We start from the raw sequence: 20,723 nt of genomic DNA, 5'->3' as shown, positions 1-20,723 counted from the left end.
GGAAATTTAAATCGGCTCAGTCGGACGTACGAACGGGCAGATGTTGCGAATGCGGGGCGTCGGATGGCCTTCACACTCAAGCAACACCAGAGCATATGTGCACATGTTGATTTGATTGGGGAAGTTGTATCAACGATTTCACGCCTCGTTTGCTGGACCAGCAATTGTGACATTCGCTTGGAATCAGGAAATGTGTTCGCCAATCCATCTGTGCCTAGGTATTCGCCATCATTCGATACGGCCAGGATACGCCGATTACAATCCATTGGATACGTGTTCGGGAATATATTTCATTACACCAACTTTTACTGCAACCTTTCCGGATTTATCCCAACACGTTTTACTGCTTTCCAGAGCGTAGCAAGAAACAGCACATGTTCCCGTAACGTAATGTTATCAATGGATACTTTGAAAAAGATTTGCACCTTTGATCAAGTTGAATCTTTTTCTCACACAGATACAAAAACCGTTTCGCCTCCCGCCACTCAGACGATGGGGGATGAAGAAATTGAACGAATCAGCCATGATTTGAAATCACGCACACAATCTCACCGAGGTCAGCTCCAGTGGCGGTGCAAACCGATTGAGAAACGTACATATATTGGAATATGATGGCCGAGCGAGTAAGGAGTTGGGGGTAGGTCGAGGTAGCGAGTGGCAAAAAAGAAGAAAAAAAAACGAGAAAGAGATGCATAAGAGCATGGAAGCTGATGCAATTATCCTTCCAAACGAACGTTCCAATAAAGGAAGCTCTTTGTGTATATGCGAGAGCAATCCTCGCCATCCCATATCTCGCAGTTTGACGGTAGGGTTGCCGCACATTTCGACCCGATGATGCTGACGGGGAAACGTAACCTCTGCGTTGATTTGGTTGGGCTTGACAAGGCATATGCACTCTGAGCAATGTGCAGAGCATGCGCGGCGTCTTTCGACCAGCAGTCAGCAGAAGTGCAATTTTCCAATCCGTTATTGCCGACGATGCTCCGTTATTGCCGACAGCAGTAGCGGGCAGGGTTTTCGTGAGTGGTTGTGCAATTGAAAAATAGTACAATTACATGTAATTTAAGTTTACCGATAAATGGAATGAAATTTGGGTTTCTTTTTTTAATAGAACTTAAAAGATAAACGTGTATTGTGATTGTAAGGTGACGAGCGGTGCGATAGTGGTTTTTTTTCATGTTGTGTCGTTCAAATCGACTATCAAGCATTCATTTGTCGCAAAATCTTGTTTTGCCGCATAATTTGCGTGAAGCGATCTACTTCAGCTCAGCTCAGCTCAGCTCATACACGGGCAAAATTCCGATTCTTGTAATGAGCAATACGAGTCATGATTTGGGGAAAATAATATATTTTCATGTTATGATAATACACCATGGTTAAAATTTTCTCGGATCGTGATCCATTCGGACTGATTTCGATGAAATTTAAACGCAACCCACTTGAAGTTGTTGGGTATAACTTCAGACTGCTGTTTCTGCTACGATGGTAATTTTTGCAACATAAATTCAGGCGTTATTTGTGATTTTTGCAACGATGGTCATTTTTGCAATATAAATTCAGTGAAAAGCACGACGAACTTCTTTTAAAAAGAAAATATTCTGTTTTTAAAAACGACAAAGCAACAAAGAGATAACGTGTTTACTTGCGTTCATTGCTTCAGTTTTGATTTTGTGTTTCAGAATTTAAACACTTAAACGAACTGCATGAAAAAAACACGAGTGAATCAAATCTCTTAAAAAGAAACTCTATGTCGAATTATTGCAAAAAATCGTCTTATTCATAATATTCAGGTGCATCAATACAGCTTGTGTTGTTATATATATGAAACAAATTAATCAAAGGGGTTGAATTTTTCTGATTTTCGTTAGATGGTGTTCCAAATTCACAATCGAATTAAACGCTAGCTCTTAAATACACAATCGAATTAAACGCTAGCTAAGAATACATTCAAACAAAATGTTACATTGATGTTTGTCAAATGAAAAGTGTAGTCGTGCTTTGTCTCTTATGATGTCAATTTTCGGTTCATTATCTCTATTTTTATGTTACGTTTAATTCTCTATCATCCGGTGGGTAAAACAACATGATTATTAAATGATCATGCTTCAGGATCAAGTAAACATTTTTTGTAGGTCTTGCTTTTCAATGTCTGCTTTTTGCTTCATCAGTAATCTATCACATCACTCGAGGCAAAGGGTTCAAAGTGATATCCGGGTAGAAAATTAGAGTTACGAGTTTTGAAAGAAATGCATTCTTCAAGTAACGCATTTTCGAACCATGAATAGTTTTCATAGAAGAAGAGTTATTGCTCATGATTTCATGATTCATGATTGGTTTCATGATTTTCTAATCATAACAGCAGTAACGGATTTCTTTCCGTGTATCTGCCTATAACCAGAAGTCGGATCTAGATGAAATTCAGGAACTTTACATGGGACCTAAGACCTTTAGTTTCAATTTAAGTTTTTGAAAATGCGTTCCTTCGAAACAATTGAGTGAAATTATTGAAACAGAAATGTTTACACTTACTACTGTGCGTAAAATATAGTGAGACTTTGTTCATAATTTCAAAATTCTTTGTTTATTCTTTCAAATCTATTCCGTTCCACTCAAACTACGCCCCCTGGCCACAATACATTTGGTGCCAAAGTTTTTTTTTTAATCCTCGAAACAGTTGTTTAATTCAATTTCCGGAATGTGCCTTCAATGCATTTAGCTGTTCAAGTTTGATGTCTTCAATTGACTCAAAACGGTTTCCCCGGAGCGGTCGTTTGAGTTTGCTGTATAGCCATAAGTCACACGGAGCTAAATCAGGTGAACACGGTGGTTGTAATCAATCGTGCTTTCACTGTTCTTACGGCCACATGATCTTTCAAAATGGTTCTTACTGATCCTTCCGATATTCCAACAATCTCAGTAAGGTCAGTTTTGCAATGACTGAGCGGAAACATATATTGGAGAAGCCAAATGAATGAAATACTAACAGAAAAGATGATTTATTGGAAAAAGATACGCTCAGAGACAGGACTCGAACCTGCGTTCTTATGCATTCCGTGCATACGCGCTACCATTTCGCCACTCTGAATCTTGTTCTAGTCACTCTAAAACGCCAGTCAGACACAGTAGCACGTACATCGAACATGGTCTACATCCTGGCCGTCACCCGACCGATACCTTATATCCGACATGTATGATCACCGAAAGTCTTTTGCAACATTCTGAACGTTTCTGTACTAGACATTTTTTTCGCACGCTAAATTTAATGGATCTTGTTTGTTGAATAATTTCACTCATTGTAAAAATCGTCGATTGTACTTTTAATACTACAGAAAGATACTAAACACTAATGAATATTTGGACGTGACACTTGACACAGATGTCACTGACAGTCATACCAACCTAGAAAAAAAAATTCGACGAATAAGGTTTCCGCGCGAAGTATATATAATTCAAAAGTCTTAGTAAAAAGTAGTATCACCCTGTAGTTCCGGAACCACGACTCGGATCTGCAAACAATTCAGAAATTTTTTATGCAACCGTATGTCTTTCGTATGAATTAAAGTTTGTAAAAATCGATAAAACTTTCTCCGAGAAAGTTGAGTGACATTTTGTGTAACATACATGGCAATTTATTATTACTATTATATCGTTTTATTTATCCAATCCATATTTCGGTCTAACAAACCGTGCCAGATCGTATCAGAAAACCATACATTGACTGATTAAAATACTTGCAAACAGAATATACAGAATCTAAGAGTACAAACTTTATCGGCATAATCGAGTAAATTAGAGAGTAGGTTTGTACTATTCAAATGCTTTGCGAGCTGTCAGTGGTTTATTAGAATAGTGCTTTCGTGTATCAGGCTGTGTAAAAAGAAATCCGTTATTTTCAAGTTAACTTCCAGGATTTAGTTTACATTGTTTCGGATATCCAATACGGGTCACGTTTTCAGTATGACAAACCATTTAATTTTTACGAATTGAGAGACTGAGAGATTTGATTGAAGAATGACTTTAAACGGGGGAAAGATTTTGGACATACACTTTTTCATAGAGCGGGTACTTTTAATTGTAAAAAAGATTGTGTTCAAGAAGTGGTTCTAGCGAATCGATTGAGCACTCTAAAAGATATAAACTGAAAAAAATCGAACGCTTTTTGAACAAGGTAAAAATTAACTGAAAAATCCATATGAGTTTTTTTTAAACTTTGAGCTTAAACTTTTAATCTACATATGTTGGCGTTGTTTATGAGTTCTTTTAATTTCATGTCTGAATATCGCGAAAACGGTTACTCCAAAGAGGAAGGTTACTATGAGTATTATCCCTCAGCGATTAATTGGTTATTATTCATCAAGAAATTAGAGCATGCAATTCTAAGACTTTTGGCATCAAATTTTGTTTTTCGATTTCGAAAATTTCATGTACTATGGTAATTTCTAAGATCGAAAATTTTCAAAACCTAACCGCCGGGTAGCACGCCTTACCCATATCCGATTTAGCTCAAATTTTGCGTGGGGACTTTTTTCGAGATGCTTAAACTTTTGAACACTACCGCTTTACAAAATTATAGGTGATTCCGAAATATTGGCATTCTTATATATTTGAGTGGTAGAAATCAACGTGTTTTGTCGGTTACGTCACTTATACTATCATATCTCCGGAGCCAGAAGTCACAGTAATTTGATCTTTGAACTTGATCAATGCAAGTTTGTTAAAATCAGTTCAGCCATCTCCAAGAAAACTGTGCGTTAAAAAAATTCGTTAAAAAGCGCACATACATACACACAGACATTTTCCGATCTCGTCGAGCTGAGTTGATTGGTATATAACACTTTAGGTCTCCAAGGCTCCATGAATATATATTTTTTTGTACATTTTTTAACTCTTGAATAACTCTTCACTTTTTATCCAGTGTATATTTTTTAGAGTGCTCAATTGATTTCTCAGAACTTTTCCAACGACACAATTCATCTACCAATAACCGTCCTCAAAATTTAATGAATTAAAGAAATTTTCATGCAAAAATACTTCCACCCTTTTGTAAAATCACTCTTCAGTCGAATTAGTCTCTGAATCCGCGAAAAACAAATCATTTGTCATACGGATGATGTGTGCAAAGTTGCAACCAAATCGGAACAAGTCGAATCTGATTTCTGTTGTTGAATTCTGAAATTGCTATGTGGCACCTAAACAACAAGCTTTTTCTTGAAAAAAGATTTATGCAACTGGTTTAAAACTGTTATATGATCGATTTCAAGCTTCTTGGTATTGCTTCTGCCAACTTCGATTATCTCAGTGATTTTATCATCATTTTTGACGACGGATCCGCCTGTGCGAAGTGCATCTTTGACTTTGATATTCTTGAACGGAGTCGAGGAAGCCAAAAGCTTACGTACTAAATAGTTGGATTAGTAGGAAATGTCACCTTAACAGCAAGTATAAAACTCAAATCATATGATCGATACTTTACAAAATATCGATCGCCATAGCCAAATAAACCGATTCTTTTCCTTAATCTGATAACTCATTTTTGCCTTTCTCATATAGAAAGGTTATGCAATCACTGTGAAAACCGACTTTTGAATCGAGGCCCGGAGGGCCGAGTGTCATATACCATTCGACTCAGTTCGTCGAGTACGTAAAATGTCTGTGTGTATGTTTTTTTTTTTTTTAAGGTGAAATACCTTATGTACTTTCCCAGCTCACGCGCTCAGTAGTTGTCAAGCTACCGCTATTGTGAACGAGCGAGTGGGACTGGCTGAACCTTACCCACTAAAACACCTTGGACATCTTGCCTTGATCCCCCCGGAACTAAGCTAAGCTCAATACTTCGGGGGAATGTGTGTGTGTGTGCGTATGTGTGTATGTAACGTTTTTTTGCACTAACTTTTCTCGGAGATGGCTGAACCCATTTTCACAAACTTAGATTCAATTGAAAGGTCTTGTGGTCCCATACAAAATTCCTGCATATTATTGGGATCCGACTTCCGGTTTCGGAGTTATGGGGTAAAATGTGCAAAAAAAATGATAATATGTGTTCTAACTTTTCTCATAGATGGCGCGACCGATTTTCACAAATTTAGGTTCAAATGAAAGGTCCTGTGGTTCCATACGTAATTCCTGAATTTCACCAGGATCCGACTTCCAGATCCGGAAATATAGGGTAAAGTGTGTTTTATACCATCACTGAAAAGAACGAAAAACCGTAAAAAGTGTTCTAAATCGACCTCAAATCTTTTCCAAGACGGTCAAACAAATCTATTTCGTTTATTCTTTTAAGAATCGAAGAAAAATAATTTTGAAGAATTCCACAGTATTATATATGATAGTATGATTGATATGAGAAAGGCATCATTACACCACTAGGTGGATTAAAACAGGTTTTTATATTATTTATTTATTTATTTTGGTCGTTACAAACCAAACAACTTGATTGCACAGTGTTGCATTAAATGAACTCAAATATTACTGAAAGACTTTCAATCTTAACGAAAGAGTGTAAAATGTATTTATTTATCAAATCCGAATTCTGTCATGAAATAGATAAAAATATCAGAAATCTTTTACATCTTAAAAAAAAGCCAGATCGTGTTTTGACACTAGCATCATTTTGTATCGGTGTGAATACAAGATCTTAAACGTGTTTTTTTTTACAAGGTAAAATGCATTTACGCACAGAGTGTGGGACTCTACACAGGACTACCACTGTATAATTGGAACTACCCACTAAAACACCTTGGATCTCCAACCCTACTTCCCCGGAACTACCGTTAGGTATTACTTCGGGGTGGAAGGCTATCGGTGCTCAAAGCACCCTTCTCGAACTGTTCCATCTTCATGGACGTCTGCGTCGTTCTCTCCTACTTTTGGGCCATTTATCACTCGACTTTGAGCCACTCGTTTCGCTACAGGGGATCGACCAGGAGGATGTCGAGATCGGTCCGGCGATTCCGGTTGGAACTTTGCTTGTCACGAACTACTCGGCTAATCTCCGTCGAAGGATCTAAACTACGCCGACGGAGAGCTCCCCGACGAAAGAGTTTCTCCCGACACCGAATCTCGTGTTTTGACACACGGGACACTCGAATGAGTGCCGACGTCGATCCTGTGATTCCGGTTGAAGCGTGGCTTCCGGTTCTTAAACGTGTGAAAAAATAGAATCGTTCGTGCACGGCATCGTGTCGGAACTGAAGCGGATAGGAAAAATTTAAATAGACCTTAAACTGGTGAAACTGAGTAATTTTCAACGACTCTAACTAGAAAAAATATTCAAAATTATCCAAAAGCCTACAAATCCTCTGATAGAAAAAAAACCATTCCCACGTGACATGTCTTAACTGGAATCAACTTTAAATCATACGTCTCCAATTCTAAACAGACAACACAAATCACCAGACCAGTAAAGTTTTCACTCAACCCACACAGTGCTCGGCCGACGTACCGACGACCGGATTGTACCGTAGCACCTCCTCATCTCATAGATTGGTGTCGACAGCTTGACCTGGGTACAAACGGCCCTAGCCATGGCTCAGACGATTGAGACACAGATCTTACCGCTCCCCGATGGATAGATGCTAACTAGTGTTAGGATCACCACACCGCACAAATCAACACCGGACTATAAGATTAGACAGGCCGAACGGGAGATACCGGTCACGGGTTGACCGGCCGACCAAAGATTCTAGGTTCATCAGCTCTAAGTGCTACGACTCAATTTGTGGACACTATGGAAAACAACCATACCTACCTTCCGACCAATCAACCGGCCGTCGCCGTCCGTTCGTCTCTGTCATCAGCCGAAGGAAGCGTATACAGCTTGAGAGTGTGGAGCAACGAAGTAATTGCTTAATTGCCTGTCTGAGTGTCTTGGGAGTTTATCATCTCCAACTGATGATGCCGGTTCTGTTACAGCCGTAGGAAACTGTACAAGATGGATTCGCTTTAAAGTGTACACGCAACAGATGCTGGAACGATTTGTAGTTGAGCCAATTTTCCTTGTCGGTAATTAAAATTTAAATGGACCTGAATTGCCATTTGTGATGAAAGCTGAAAGTAATCCATTTGCTGTTTTTGCCTCCAAAACCATAGCAACAGGTTTCGACTGACTAATGCATGTAATAATATTAATCTATTCCGTCATTGAATATTAATTTCCACGACTGAATGCCCCAATTATCACTATGCTGTGGAAATTAATTTTCCATTATAAATCATTACTTCGTCTTCGGGGACTCATTTCTGTAGAGATAAATAGCTCATTAAACGATTTTCATAAATCACAGCAACAACCAGATCTAGAAGAAATTTGCTGAACGCCGCGAACGACATTTGTAAACTCGTTACATCACTCATCTGCGGTTCGGGTCTCTTGGCAAAATCTCACACTGTCGTCCGGGAAAAATCTCTAACGGAACGCAGTCTAACAAGTTGTTGGGCAATAAAATGTTTTAAAGACAACCGGCTTCCGCGGCAGCTACTGTGTGAGTAGCGAAAAAAGTCGTGAATGAACCACCCGACAACCGCACCTCCTACCTACCTCCTCCGGCTCAAAGTCTGGATGCCTCGTTGACTGAGGCGCGAGTAATTATACGGAGTCTAGCTTTTTTGAATGAACGAGCAAAATCCAAGCTTCGTCGTAACATGATCCTCATCTGCTCCAATGAAACTTCTTTTTCCCTACTCACTCAAAGTCTCCAACGCTGTAGCGATGATGGATGACGAACAAGTGGAATTTGGTTACGGTGCGGACAAAAAAAAAGAATATAGTAGGAAAAGTTGGCCTAACATGAAAAAATAAACACACTTTGGCGAGTTCACACACATGTGGGGTACCATCTTGACAGTATGTTTACTGAATTAAGTCACCCGGCGGATGAAGAAACTGCATATATCACTCAATTTAACCTTTTACAGTCGTGCCTCGGGCATAGTTTCAATGGAATAAGATATAACAAAAAAAAAAACGAGGAACCGACAGGGCATGGAACTGCGAATAAGTTTTTTTTATACATTTAAACAGATACGGTCAAATGGCAAAAAATGTGAATCTTGCAACATATTTCAAATTAATCACAAAGTAAATGCAGCACATCCATAAATAAAACAGGGTTCGGGACCTTTATTCATACGAAAGAAAAATAAAATATTCCCTTATACTCCATTAAACTTGTCGATTTAAAGTGAGGTGAGCAAATGTTAGCACCATGTTCAGGCATCGAATGTACTAGAGCACAAGAGGCTTGGAGGGCTTGAACATTACTTAAGCAATGTGACTTCCGAAATTCAGCTTGATATAATGAGTAATACCTAAGTCATTCACAAAGTTAAAACATAATTGGTTCCAAGTGACTGCCAGGAGGTACTTCAAAATGGTGAATGAGCAGTGTCGCTGTTATTGCTTTTGTTTTCTTTGTAGAAAGTAACGTTGTGGTATCTTGTGAATTATTATTTTTTCGATTTATCGCATTGTTGTTAGCAGTAACAGGTGTCCTTTGTTGTGTATCGGCTGAAGTTGATTGCTCAGCTAATTGTCGTAGGTGACCAGCGATTTACATCGGTACATTGTATTCTGGCAAAAAATTACATAAGAAGGAATTGGTTTCCATAAGCGCATGCACAATACTCAAACGTCGTCCAGGATGTCGGAAACAGAGGTCTTATGCATTTATTTTTCAATTAGAAGAATTTCTCTGTACTGCGACATGGTTGTTCCAATATGATCTTCGGTATCAGCTGAATGAAAATGATACACTATTACTTTTTTAAATTGTATCTCACTCACCTGCTCCAGAATCAGATTCACATGCTTCTTAAGTAAATCGAAGGTTAACTTTTACACCGTTTGAAATCAATTACGAGTGTCTTTGATTCAAGCAGTATATTGTATCGACTGTCTTAGATGAGTCAAACAAATAAACTCTACTGATATCTAAAATCCAGGAAATCGTAGAAATACTAGCGAAAAATAGTGTTTGACTATTTTTAAGTGAAATAAATCGGAATTTTTGTTTCAATTATTTAGGGGTTTGTGCTAAAACATTAGGCGGTCTTGACGTCAATTTTATACACAAACACAAAAAGAGAAAAGATAATAATGAATGGAGCAGAGAAAAATGAAAATATATCTAAATACCTGCGCCCGGAGAGACGCTCTACCAACTATGTTGCTTTGGAACATGTGTAGAACGCGCTCCAGAATGCAAATTTTGAAAGTGCTGGACTTGTGCGAGATTCCGCTAGTTGGCGACTGACCTTGTTACAAAAAAAAACAAAACACTCGGGCAACTCGGGCTAGCATATCTACGATAAGAAGAATGGTCAAGGTTCGAGTCCTGTCTCAGTGTGAGAATTTTTCGAAAAATATTCATATTTTGTTGTTTCGTTAATCTTCATCTTTTCTCTCCGTCTTTTGCTCTTTACTAGTGATGTATATATAATTTTTGTGCCGATGCGTTACAATGGATGAAATATGGATCCATTATCATACGCCTCAGTCAAATCGACAGTCAACCGAATGGATAGCAGCTTGTGAAAGCTGACCAAAACGCTCAAAGACGCTAGGGATGAAAATGGAATTCAGTTCATTGCACAGTGGTTCAAAAGCGCAATTTCACGCTCTTAATTGATGACTCATAGGATCGTGGTTTTTGAGGTACAGTATCTTCAACAAAGTTGCTCAGAATAATAGACGCCATCTTTTGGCAAATTTTATTTATGTGATTAATCCCCCTAAAAGTGAGATAAAAATTTTATTTTAGCTCAGGGTCAACATACGGCCTAAGTTACTTCGACAAAGTTGTGCAGAAAGTTATTTCAAACAAGTTTGCTGAAGGTACTATTCCCGTAACTTGAGTGTAATTCAAGATATAATGTATTTTCTGAAAAGGGTGTCCAAAAACCAGTTATTGTAAGAAAATATATATATTTTCAATTTATATGAGTTTTTCGTGTTATACAAAGTTTTTCATCTTTAACAACTACATAACTTTCTCGAACAAACTATGCTGCTATCATTTCAGTTTAATGAAATAGAGAAATTTTTCATGTTTTTTTACACAAAATTCTAACTTGTCTATTATTAAAAGGCGCAGGAAGGTGCAGATGAGACTGCTAACATATTAAACTACTTCAAAAGAGCTTTCATACCGTGGTTGAATTACTCGTCTGCGATCGTCTGCAGGCGGGATATGTTCTTTTCAAATATCCTTGTCCTTGACATTTGCAATGATAAAGTTTATTGTATATCAGATCAGAGTTCAGTATATATTCATCACTATGGTACTTGCCACAAAATATTATTTTTTTGTGCACATTGAAGTCTATAAATTGAATAGTTTAGTAACTGCTTTGTCGCGACTTTTAAAAAAGTAATCATCAAATCGAACTAAGTTATGTCATCTTCTGGTAGAGAAAAGTGTGATCAAAACTCATTTTTTAGTTATTTGTATTTATTTTATGATAGCTGACAATGTTCTCAACCAACTCAAAGACCCTTAGCATCGTTCGACAGACTGTTTTGGCCATTCAAGAATATTTGTAATCAAAGGATCCAATGAAACTAATTACCAATTCGTGGGATCCCGATTCGTAAGTGATCTGGATTGCTCGCGTGTATTATACTTCCGACATCTGTATAAAAGAAACTTCTCAATCATTATGAACAGTACAATATAGCAACCGTTTATCGATCTCCACTTTATTTGATGAATAGAGGATATTTATCCGCAGAGCTTTTCTATAGAAAAAAACTTATGAAAAAATAACATAACGTAATTCGACATGATAATTGACTTTTTTCAAAGTCGTGGCTTCTTATCTCACTTTTAAAAAACGTCGGACAGTTACTTTCAAAAAACCGTCTGTAATTATTACTAAACTTTTCTATTTGTAGACTTCGATGTCCTTAAAAACGTTCTATTGTGAGAGTTTCCATGGTAACGAATATATACTGAGCTCTGATCTGATATACAATAAACTTTATCATTGCAAATGTCAAGGACAAGGATATTTGAAAAGAACATATCCCGTCTGCAGACGATCGCAGACGAGTAATTCAACCACGGTATGAAAGCTCTTTTGAAGTAGTTTAATATGTTAGCAGTCTCATCTGCACCTTCCTGCGCCTTTTAATAATAGACAAGTTAGAATTTTGTGTAAAAAAACATGAAAAATTTCTCTATTTCATTAAACTGAAATGATAGCAGCATAGTTTGTTCGAGAAAGTTATGTAGTTGTTAAAGATGAAAAACTTTGTATAACACGAAAAACTCATATAAATTGAAAATATATATATTTTCTTACAATAACTGGTTTTTGGAAACCCTTTTCAGAAAATACATTATATCTTGAATTACACTCAAGTTACGGGAATAGTACCTTCAGCAAACTTGTTTGAAATAACTTTCTGCACAACTTTGTCGAAGTAACTTAGCCCCTATGTTGGCCCTGAGCTAAAATAAAATGTTTATCTCACTTTTACGGGGTTTATTCACATAAATAAAATTTGCCAAAAGATGGTGTCTATCATTCTGAGCAACTTTGCTGAAGATACTGTACCTCAAAAACCACGATCCTATGAGTTATCAATTAAGAGCGTGAAATTGCGCTTTTGAACCACTGTGCATTGGTTACCTCGAAAGGGACGAAACGGTCGTTAGTGAATATTACACAACTTTATTGGATCGTTTGAAAATCGAAATCAAGATACAATGCCATGGAATGAAGCTTTTTTATCAGGATGATGCGCCGTGTCACAAGTCAATCGTTACGATGGCTAAATGCATGTTTTGAATTGCTACTGCATCCACCCTATTTGCTAGATTAGGCCTAACGGAGTATTTTTTATTCTTAGATTGGAAAAAAAGCTTATTAATAAGAGATTTGCATCGGATGATCATCGCTGAGACTTAAGTTTCTATGAAGCTAAAGAGAAATCGTAATATAAAAGTTGAGAATAGATGTTGGAACGCCGTTGGATATTGATAAAATAGTTTGCATTTTACCAAGTTTCGAAACGAATGATTAGATTATCGAACCTTTTCTGAAGTGTTAATTATTTTAATTCTATTATTTTCCGGTCTATTTTCGATAAAATCTTACAAGCTTGATTTTAAAATCAAAATTATTGATCATAATGTGTCAATAATCAAGAAATGATTGAATATTTTAGTAATATTTTACGGAAACACGTTGTCCATTCTCGGCATTCGACTGCCCAGAAACTTGATAGACTATAGTGAAAATAATCTAATTTCATAGATATGTGTCACCGTTATGTTAATTGAGTTTCTTCGGTAATACAGTCTGTTACATAAGAGCGTTGTCACGATTACTCGGTAAAGTGGAATGGTGCGATTTATTTTAAACATATAGGCAGTAATGTTCTTCATGCAATGCGAGAATAAATCAGCTGACTTGTTTACAAGTCGATTTCAGCATTTTTCCAAAAGGACTGTTCCGACTTTTGCAAGTATTTCGCCAACGACTAACGATTGGACTAGTTTAGAACCCAATTTAAACATTTGTTTTGCTTCCCCGCTTTAAGTGACGTTATAAAATTTTTAACACTCTTCACCCTGTAGCTCCGGTACCGAAAGTCGTACTCGAAAGAAATTCTCAAGCATTGTATGGGACCAAAAGAACTAAGTTTTTTTACGAATTTATTAATTTTAGTTGGTTTGACGTAAAGCCGCCATAACTAAGTTCAGTTTTTGCAATGACTGAGCGGAAACATATATTGGAGAAGCCAAATGAATGAAAAACTAGCAGAAAAGATGATTTATTGGAAAAACTACAAGGATCAGCCCAATGGGGTTGTTCGAGTCATTGATGTGGAACAAGGCAACCAAAATTTCTAATGATCTATAATCAAAAAGTTCAATCAATCGTCAACCTTTTTGAATCCGCAATTGCACGAGAGTCAGCTTAGATTGATCTTGATTAGGAACAAACACCGAACATTGTTTTGATATGTATTTGTTTTATAGCTGACGAAATTACACCAATATCAAAAATGTATGCAATTATATGTTTGTACATCCTTGCGATACAGATATCGATATTTAAGTTTCTCTTCTCCAAGCTTGTGTTCAAGTTTTGTATGCAAGCAGTTATTTTTATAGCATTATTATAGGGTGTCCGCGAAAATTTTCGAATTTGAAAATTCAACAATAAAAAAATATTTTGATAGATTTCAATGGTTATAGATTAATATAAAAGTTTGATTCATGAAAGTTATTTATGAAAAATGTTTGGTTTCTACAGGACGGCGATAAGTGCCACCCAGCCAACGAACAATCTTTAAAAATCGAAAATCAGTAGAAATGGTAAGGTAAATTGGTCTCCGAGAAGCTACGATTTGACACCGTTTGATTATGTTCTTTTGGGAGCGGTTTAAGATAAATGTTACGTCAACCATTCAGAAACAATTGAAGACCTCAAGCACAAAATTCAAGTTGCTTTTGATGTCATAAGGCCACACACAATTGAATATATACTCAACAAAATTTTCAAATTAATGTACACAAAAAAACAAAGGTCAACATTTTGGCGAAAAATTTAGTTGATTTTCTGATTTTAGTTAGTTATTTTTTTAGACAACTAAAAAAATCTTACTTTTGCTAATTTAGATTTTTTAATTCTCATTCCCTTAATAATAATAAAATATTTGTTGAAATGGCTATTTTTTAGTTGAATTCACCAATTCAACGTGCTGTTATTTCTTAGCTAAGGCACACTTTATTTCCATTCAACTAATTTTTTAGTTGAATTAGAGAAATAAAACGATGTTTTCAACCAACACAAATGGTTGAATTGGCTTCTGCAATTTGCAGCTATATAGCGCACTGTCACTGAAAAAACGTTAACACCGTAATGACTACTAGCCACTAGATGGCACACTACTACTGAAATAAATTTTTCAGTCGCGGTTGTTTTGTCTATATTGGCAGGTATAAATACAATGTTGTATTGGAGAAAAAGACATAAACGAAACATAAACTTCATTTTCAAAAAAACTTTGAGCACTCGGAAAACAAAAACAGAATACAAGTAGTACACCGGACGGCGTAGCCCAGAAGGTTGGAAGATATAAAAAACATCTTTTGACATATACAATTGGAGTGCAACATTCGAAACTCATTGTTCCGCGTAAAAACATTACTACGCACAATCGCTTCAAATGCGCACAAATTCACCAATTTACATATCGGTTTAGAAACTTATATATGGATATATCGTAACACATGTGAAAAATATCAAAATAATTTGCAAACAGTTTCAACAAGGCTGTCCTTTTTAGCCTTTTAATGCATTGTTTTGCTTTGATACTTCTCATGAGTTTTTGGCTAATAAACTTGTTAATAAAACCAGTTTCATTTTTGTTTTCTTTATGCTGTCCTTCAGCAATGATGGTGATAAATGAATAAAATAAAATTTTCCGATTTTAATAACAAAATTAGTTGTCAATGAGAATTTCGAGTTGGATTGAAATATTGCTGGTTTTTGTCCAGAATATTCGCCAACTAAACACATTCTCTAAAAAGAAGAGTTTTTTTTCCAGCAAAGTAAATTCTCAATTTTTAATAATTTCAAAGTTATTTTGAAAATTTTGTTGTTAAAATCAACTAATTCAAAAACAGTAATACGAATTAGGCGTAGAGCTAATTTCGGTCGTTCCGTGATATAGTCTTTGAAATCTATCAAACCGTTCTTTAATTGTGGCATTTTAAACCCTGTATTTCGTGACATTAGTGGCAAAATAGTACATGTTTATTGTGAAAAACACAGTAAATTTCATTAAAACAACACAGTACAAATAGTAATGTCGAAAGTAGAGCACAATATTGCGAAATACATTTCGGATATGAATGTTATTTATAGACCACATCAGTAAATCAAACGCAAATTTTTCGTACTTGTTAATAGTTCCAGAAGTTCTCCCGCAGATGACTATGAATCGTAATAATACCTGAACACAGATAGTAATTTGTGCTATTCAATCACGGTAAACAAACTAATAACTGTCTTTAAAATACGAACACCAATGGGAATAATGAACCAACCGCCCCTCAGTTAGCGCATCTTCCATTAGGAAAAAAATTTGATCGTATGGAGTAGAGATTCATAGATTCTATTTTATTCACAAAGTGGAAATTTATAAGCACAACCAATAAAAGCCGTTTCTCATCTCGTTTCAGTAACTGCAAACGGACTCTCGCCTCTGCTGATCAACAACGAATTGTTGGTGAACCATTACCGACGATTGCTACATCCGGCTGCGGTATCACGACTTCCCAACGGTACCAACTCCACCGCATCCGGATATGATGAATGTGTGGACGTGCAAAAAGTCAACCGTGGTAAGTAATCGACTTCTACAAGGTATATAGATTCAAAATCAAAGTTTCCATATTACAAAACAGCTTGCGATGGAGATCAGAAAATGTTTATCTTATCTTTCAAATTTTTCCACCTCCAATTACCCCGTTACCGTCGTCCACCTCACCTCACCTGGCGGAAATCTAGTACCTTCCTTCAGCAACTATGGTTTCTCGATGCGATAAGGAAGAATCGAAATTTGTCTGTTGGTGTCTAGCAAGCCGGCCGGGGCCTCGGAGTCGATGGGACGTACGAGGCTCACAGTATGGTATGGCAAATACCTATAAAACGTAATGCAATCGACCTACCGAACCGATTTCGGCAACACCGATCAACCATCAGCACAAACCTATCACGCAGGCTGTTTACCGAAACAGGGGACTTCTTATCTGAGGCCAATGAGGTGCAATAAAAATGACACCTTTTACCTCCGTTTGCCTGGCGGATGGCAGCGGGTTGCAACCCCTCCAATCTCAGTCTTTTCCATCACGCCCGGCTTATCACCGGAATTGACGGTCTTACCCGTCATCCTGTTCGTTTTTCGCCCGCTTCGATTGTAGTGGTGTGTGCGTGTGCGTGTGTGTGTATGAGCAATCGAATTAAAGCTAAATGCCAATATAAGGTTTGATTGAAGCAATCGGAGATATTAGTGGAAATCCATGCATGGAAGCGACGACGCTTTTTTTTTCGTTGCGTTATCACGGTATGAACAAGGTGCGCATTCGCTTATCTTGATTTGTGGTGAGGTATTTCGGGTCGATTGCCTCGCCGGTTTACTATTGTGATTTCGAGTGGGATCTCGCTACAGTCAGTTGGTGGTTTGAGCGGTGGCATCGCTCTGACGGTCGGACTGTTTTTACAAACAGTTGCTTTTGATTTTGAGAGTTCGTTTAAAAATAATTACGACTTCTTTTGATTCGTGTCACCAAACAGCTAATCAAGCAACGACTGTACATGGTGTAAGAAAATCCATGATTTTAGTGACTATATATCACATGACTAATTTTATCGCGACAAATCGTGGAAACTAATCCAGCTATATTTTTAACGTTATGAATGATTTGAATTGATTTGGTTCGAACAGTTTCGATGTAATTCGAGGATTTTGCTCATATCAGTTGAGCGTGGGTTTGGAAGTTGTTCAAAATCATTCAAATTTATTGTGTTTTCAACTGTAGTTAGAAGATTTTAAAGGTGCTACATTGTATGTAGAACCTGCAATCTGGGTTAGTGTAAAGTGCTCGAGCCTGGAATGACAAATCTAGTTTCAATGCATATCATCAGCAGCCGTCATTTGTTATAGTGCAATAAATTTAACAAATATTGACAGGCAACGACAAACACGAACTCTAAAAGTAAAATATTGAAATGATTCTTCTTCGTTGTTGCTTGAAGTATTAGCAGCGCCAATAATACGGTCAGCTGGACAATGTTGTACCGTGAGTGTTTGACAGAGGAGATATCGCCGACGGAGGCTTGAGGGCTTCTCACCAACTCTTGCAGTGATAAGCAATGATTTATTGTATTAGGAATTAGTGGAAGGTACACTTGAAACCCGTGTGCTCGTACCAACGTAGCAATCTGATTACTCGTTTAGTTTTTTTTTAAGAACTGTTCAAACATTCTAGAGTATTCCTTCCTTCTGTCTCTGTTATGAACTGATCGTTGAAATTGTTTGTTTTCCAGTTTAACATTAGGTAGTTGTGTTGTCTCAAAGCACGGATTTTTCGCGATAAGAATGAATCTATCGATTAGCGAACTACGTTTGGCGTGCTGATAATGGCACCAGGGTTTCCACTCAACCCGACTGGTTATACATAGAAGCGCTTTGATGGCAGCAGTCGTGTTATGCCGATGATAAAATCATAACCCCAGTTCTTCATTAATTCGCATTTTTTGATTCAATTCTGGAAAATCTAAGCCGCTTGCTTTGTACCGGAGCCAAGATAACTGCGCTCTCGGCGACTTCTAAATTAGCGCTAATTAAGCTCTATCAAAGCCGGACATCTCGATTGTCGTAATTTCTCTGCGCGACAGAAAGCATTCTCTTTGGATTCAGATTGAGAAATCTCTGTATTTGCTACAGTGCGTAGGAAGTGCCCGATGAAGCTAGGGTTTCGTTGAGTCAGCACGATTGTCAAGATGGTGAATGTTTTCTGGATCCAGAATCTTTGAATTCCATCCATCTAAAATCTTTGAAACAATTTTGTACGAGTAATAACCGAATGATTTAAAACATTTATTTTTGTTGCAATAAATCCATCTTTTGGTTTACCGACGGTGTACGCAGCAACCAGAAAAAGTAAGGATTTCTTTGCATCGCTCATTTCGGGTGAACTTTTTATTGCAATCACGACTGCCCACCGCATCTTTGCTCCATATACTGGCATGTTAGCTTTTAACACCGGGAAATGAGTCGAATGTATGAGAAAGGCAAATTACTCGGTCCATTACAGACGTACAAGCGTACCAGCTTTGGTTGCCCTTCGTCGTACAACACACCGTTGGTGGTCTGACTTGCGAGGTCTGATGCGTAAACTAGGAACAGCTGTTGACAACGGTGAGAGGGTGCGTAACGTACTGTTCAATTGGTGTTTCAAAACTGCTTTTCATTTCAGTCAATGCTTTTTGCCTTTCTCATATAGAAAGGTTATGCAATCACTGTGAAAACCGACTTTTGAACCGAGGCCCGGTTCTCAGAGATGGCTGAACAGATTTTCATAAACTTAGATTCAAATGAAAGGTCTTGAGGTCCCATACAAAATTCCTGAATATTATTTGGATCCGACTTCCGGTTCCGGAATTATGGGGTAAAATATGCAAACAAATAAACATATGTGTTCTTACTTTTTTCATAGATGGCACGACCGATTTTTAGGTTCAAATGAAAGATCCTGTAGTCCCATACGTAATTTCTGAATTTCATTCGGATCCGATTTCCGGATCCGGAAATATAGGGTAAAGTGTGTTAAAAATTTTATACCATCACTGAAAAGGGCGAAAAACCGTAAAAAGTTTCTTAAATCGACTTCAAATCTTCTCCAATTGATAGTTTTTATCAGTAGACGATTAAAACAACCGAATTCGGTTATTCTTTTAAAAATCGAAGAAAATTGTTTTGAAGAATACCACAGTATTATATATGATAGTATGATTGATATGAGAAAGGCATCATTACACCACTAGGTGGATTAAAACAGGTTTTTATAGATTACTATCACTGGTCATATTGGTTTCTGGAAAATAGATGCTGATTTGTTAATTTTAGTTGGGAAGGATTGGGGTAAAAATTCTACTACCAGACACATGAGCAGATCACTCAAGGAATTGGATTGGATTCGCTATAAATCCGTCCAAATCCGTTTATTGGGCTGCCTTCTTTTTCTATCGATCCACCGGGGGACTAAAGGATGCGACTACTTGCGGCTATATTGATGTACTTTACTCTTCACACCACAAGCCTTTAGCACGTTAAGTTGTAATGCTGCGAGGCATATTCGAAAAGTAAAGACTGATCGCATGTTTGAATGTGCAGTATTCGTGCAGCATTCCTGTGCATACAGTAAACAGTGTTCGTAATATTCGTTATTCGAACTAGTAGCAAAGCTAGCGCTATAATAATTGCTTATTTCTCGGTGCAATATGCATTAAATGTTGCAAAAACAGTGTTAACTTTGCGTCTGCTTAGCGGTTGAAATTGAACTGCTAAGAGGAGATGGCAGTTCAATTTGAACAGCTGCAAGCACTGGCAAGCCGAAGGCGAAACATGAAAAAATCAAAATTTAATATATGGTTTTTTCAAAAACCAAAAGCCCCTAAACGCTGTTCGTTTATGAAATTTTATTTATTTGACACAGTTTGTCACAATTCACAATATAAAAAGACCAAGTAGATGTAGATGAAGCTCATGGGATGACATATTTAAATCAAAGTACTGGAAAATATCATTGAATCGCACACAAACTGAACAAAAAGATTCGTTCTGACCATACACCTATACACCCACACCTCCATTTACGTAATAATCGGGACTTCGAAAATCGAATTATGACGAAAAAAAGTTCACGTTATTTGAAATTTTCAACGCAAAAAAAGTTTTCCCTATGTATGTATATTATTGGATATATATAATATAATGAATAAATATGCAACAAAACTTATTAGTATTTGCAGGAAAAGGATGTTCTAAGTCGCATCAATTTCCAAGATGGCGACTTCCGGTTCATCGATATTCGTTACAAACCATCAGAATATGGGTATTTTCGGAACGGGCTTGATGAGCACATTTTGGAAAACGATGTTTGAGGTGGTTCTGAATTCCAAGATGGCGACCTCCGATTTAT

The 20,723-nt window shown here is 37.1% G+C and overlaps 1 protein-coding gene across 3 annotated transcripts in view; it reads left to right on the top strand.

Moving 5' to 3' along the window:
- LOC131429885 (fez family zinc finger protein 1) overlaps positions 1–20,723 on the top strand; it is a 136,646-nt gene that overhangs the window by 28,474 nt on the left and 87,449 nt on the right. For all 3 annotated transcript variants that reach the window (XM_058594324.1, XM_058594325.1, XM_058594323.1), the window contains exon 2: positions 16,200–16,361. In XM_058594324.1, coding sequence (XP_058450307.1) covers positions 16,200–16,361 — 162 coding nt within the window. The remainder of the gene's footprint in view (positions 1–16,199; positions 16,362–20,723) is intronic.

Source organism: Malaya genurostris, chromosome 2 (assembly GCF_030247185.1).
Source record: "Malaya genurostris strain Urasoe2022 chromosome 2, Malgen_1.1, whole genome shotgun sequence".
Taxonomy (NCBI): Eukaryota; Metazoa; Arthropoda; class Insecta; order Diptera; family Culicidae; genus Malaya; species Malaya genurostris.
The sequence above is the reverse complement of the archived record's forward strand: the minus strand, read 5'-3'. Positions and strand labels throughout refer to the sequence as shown.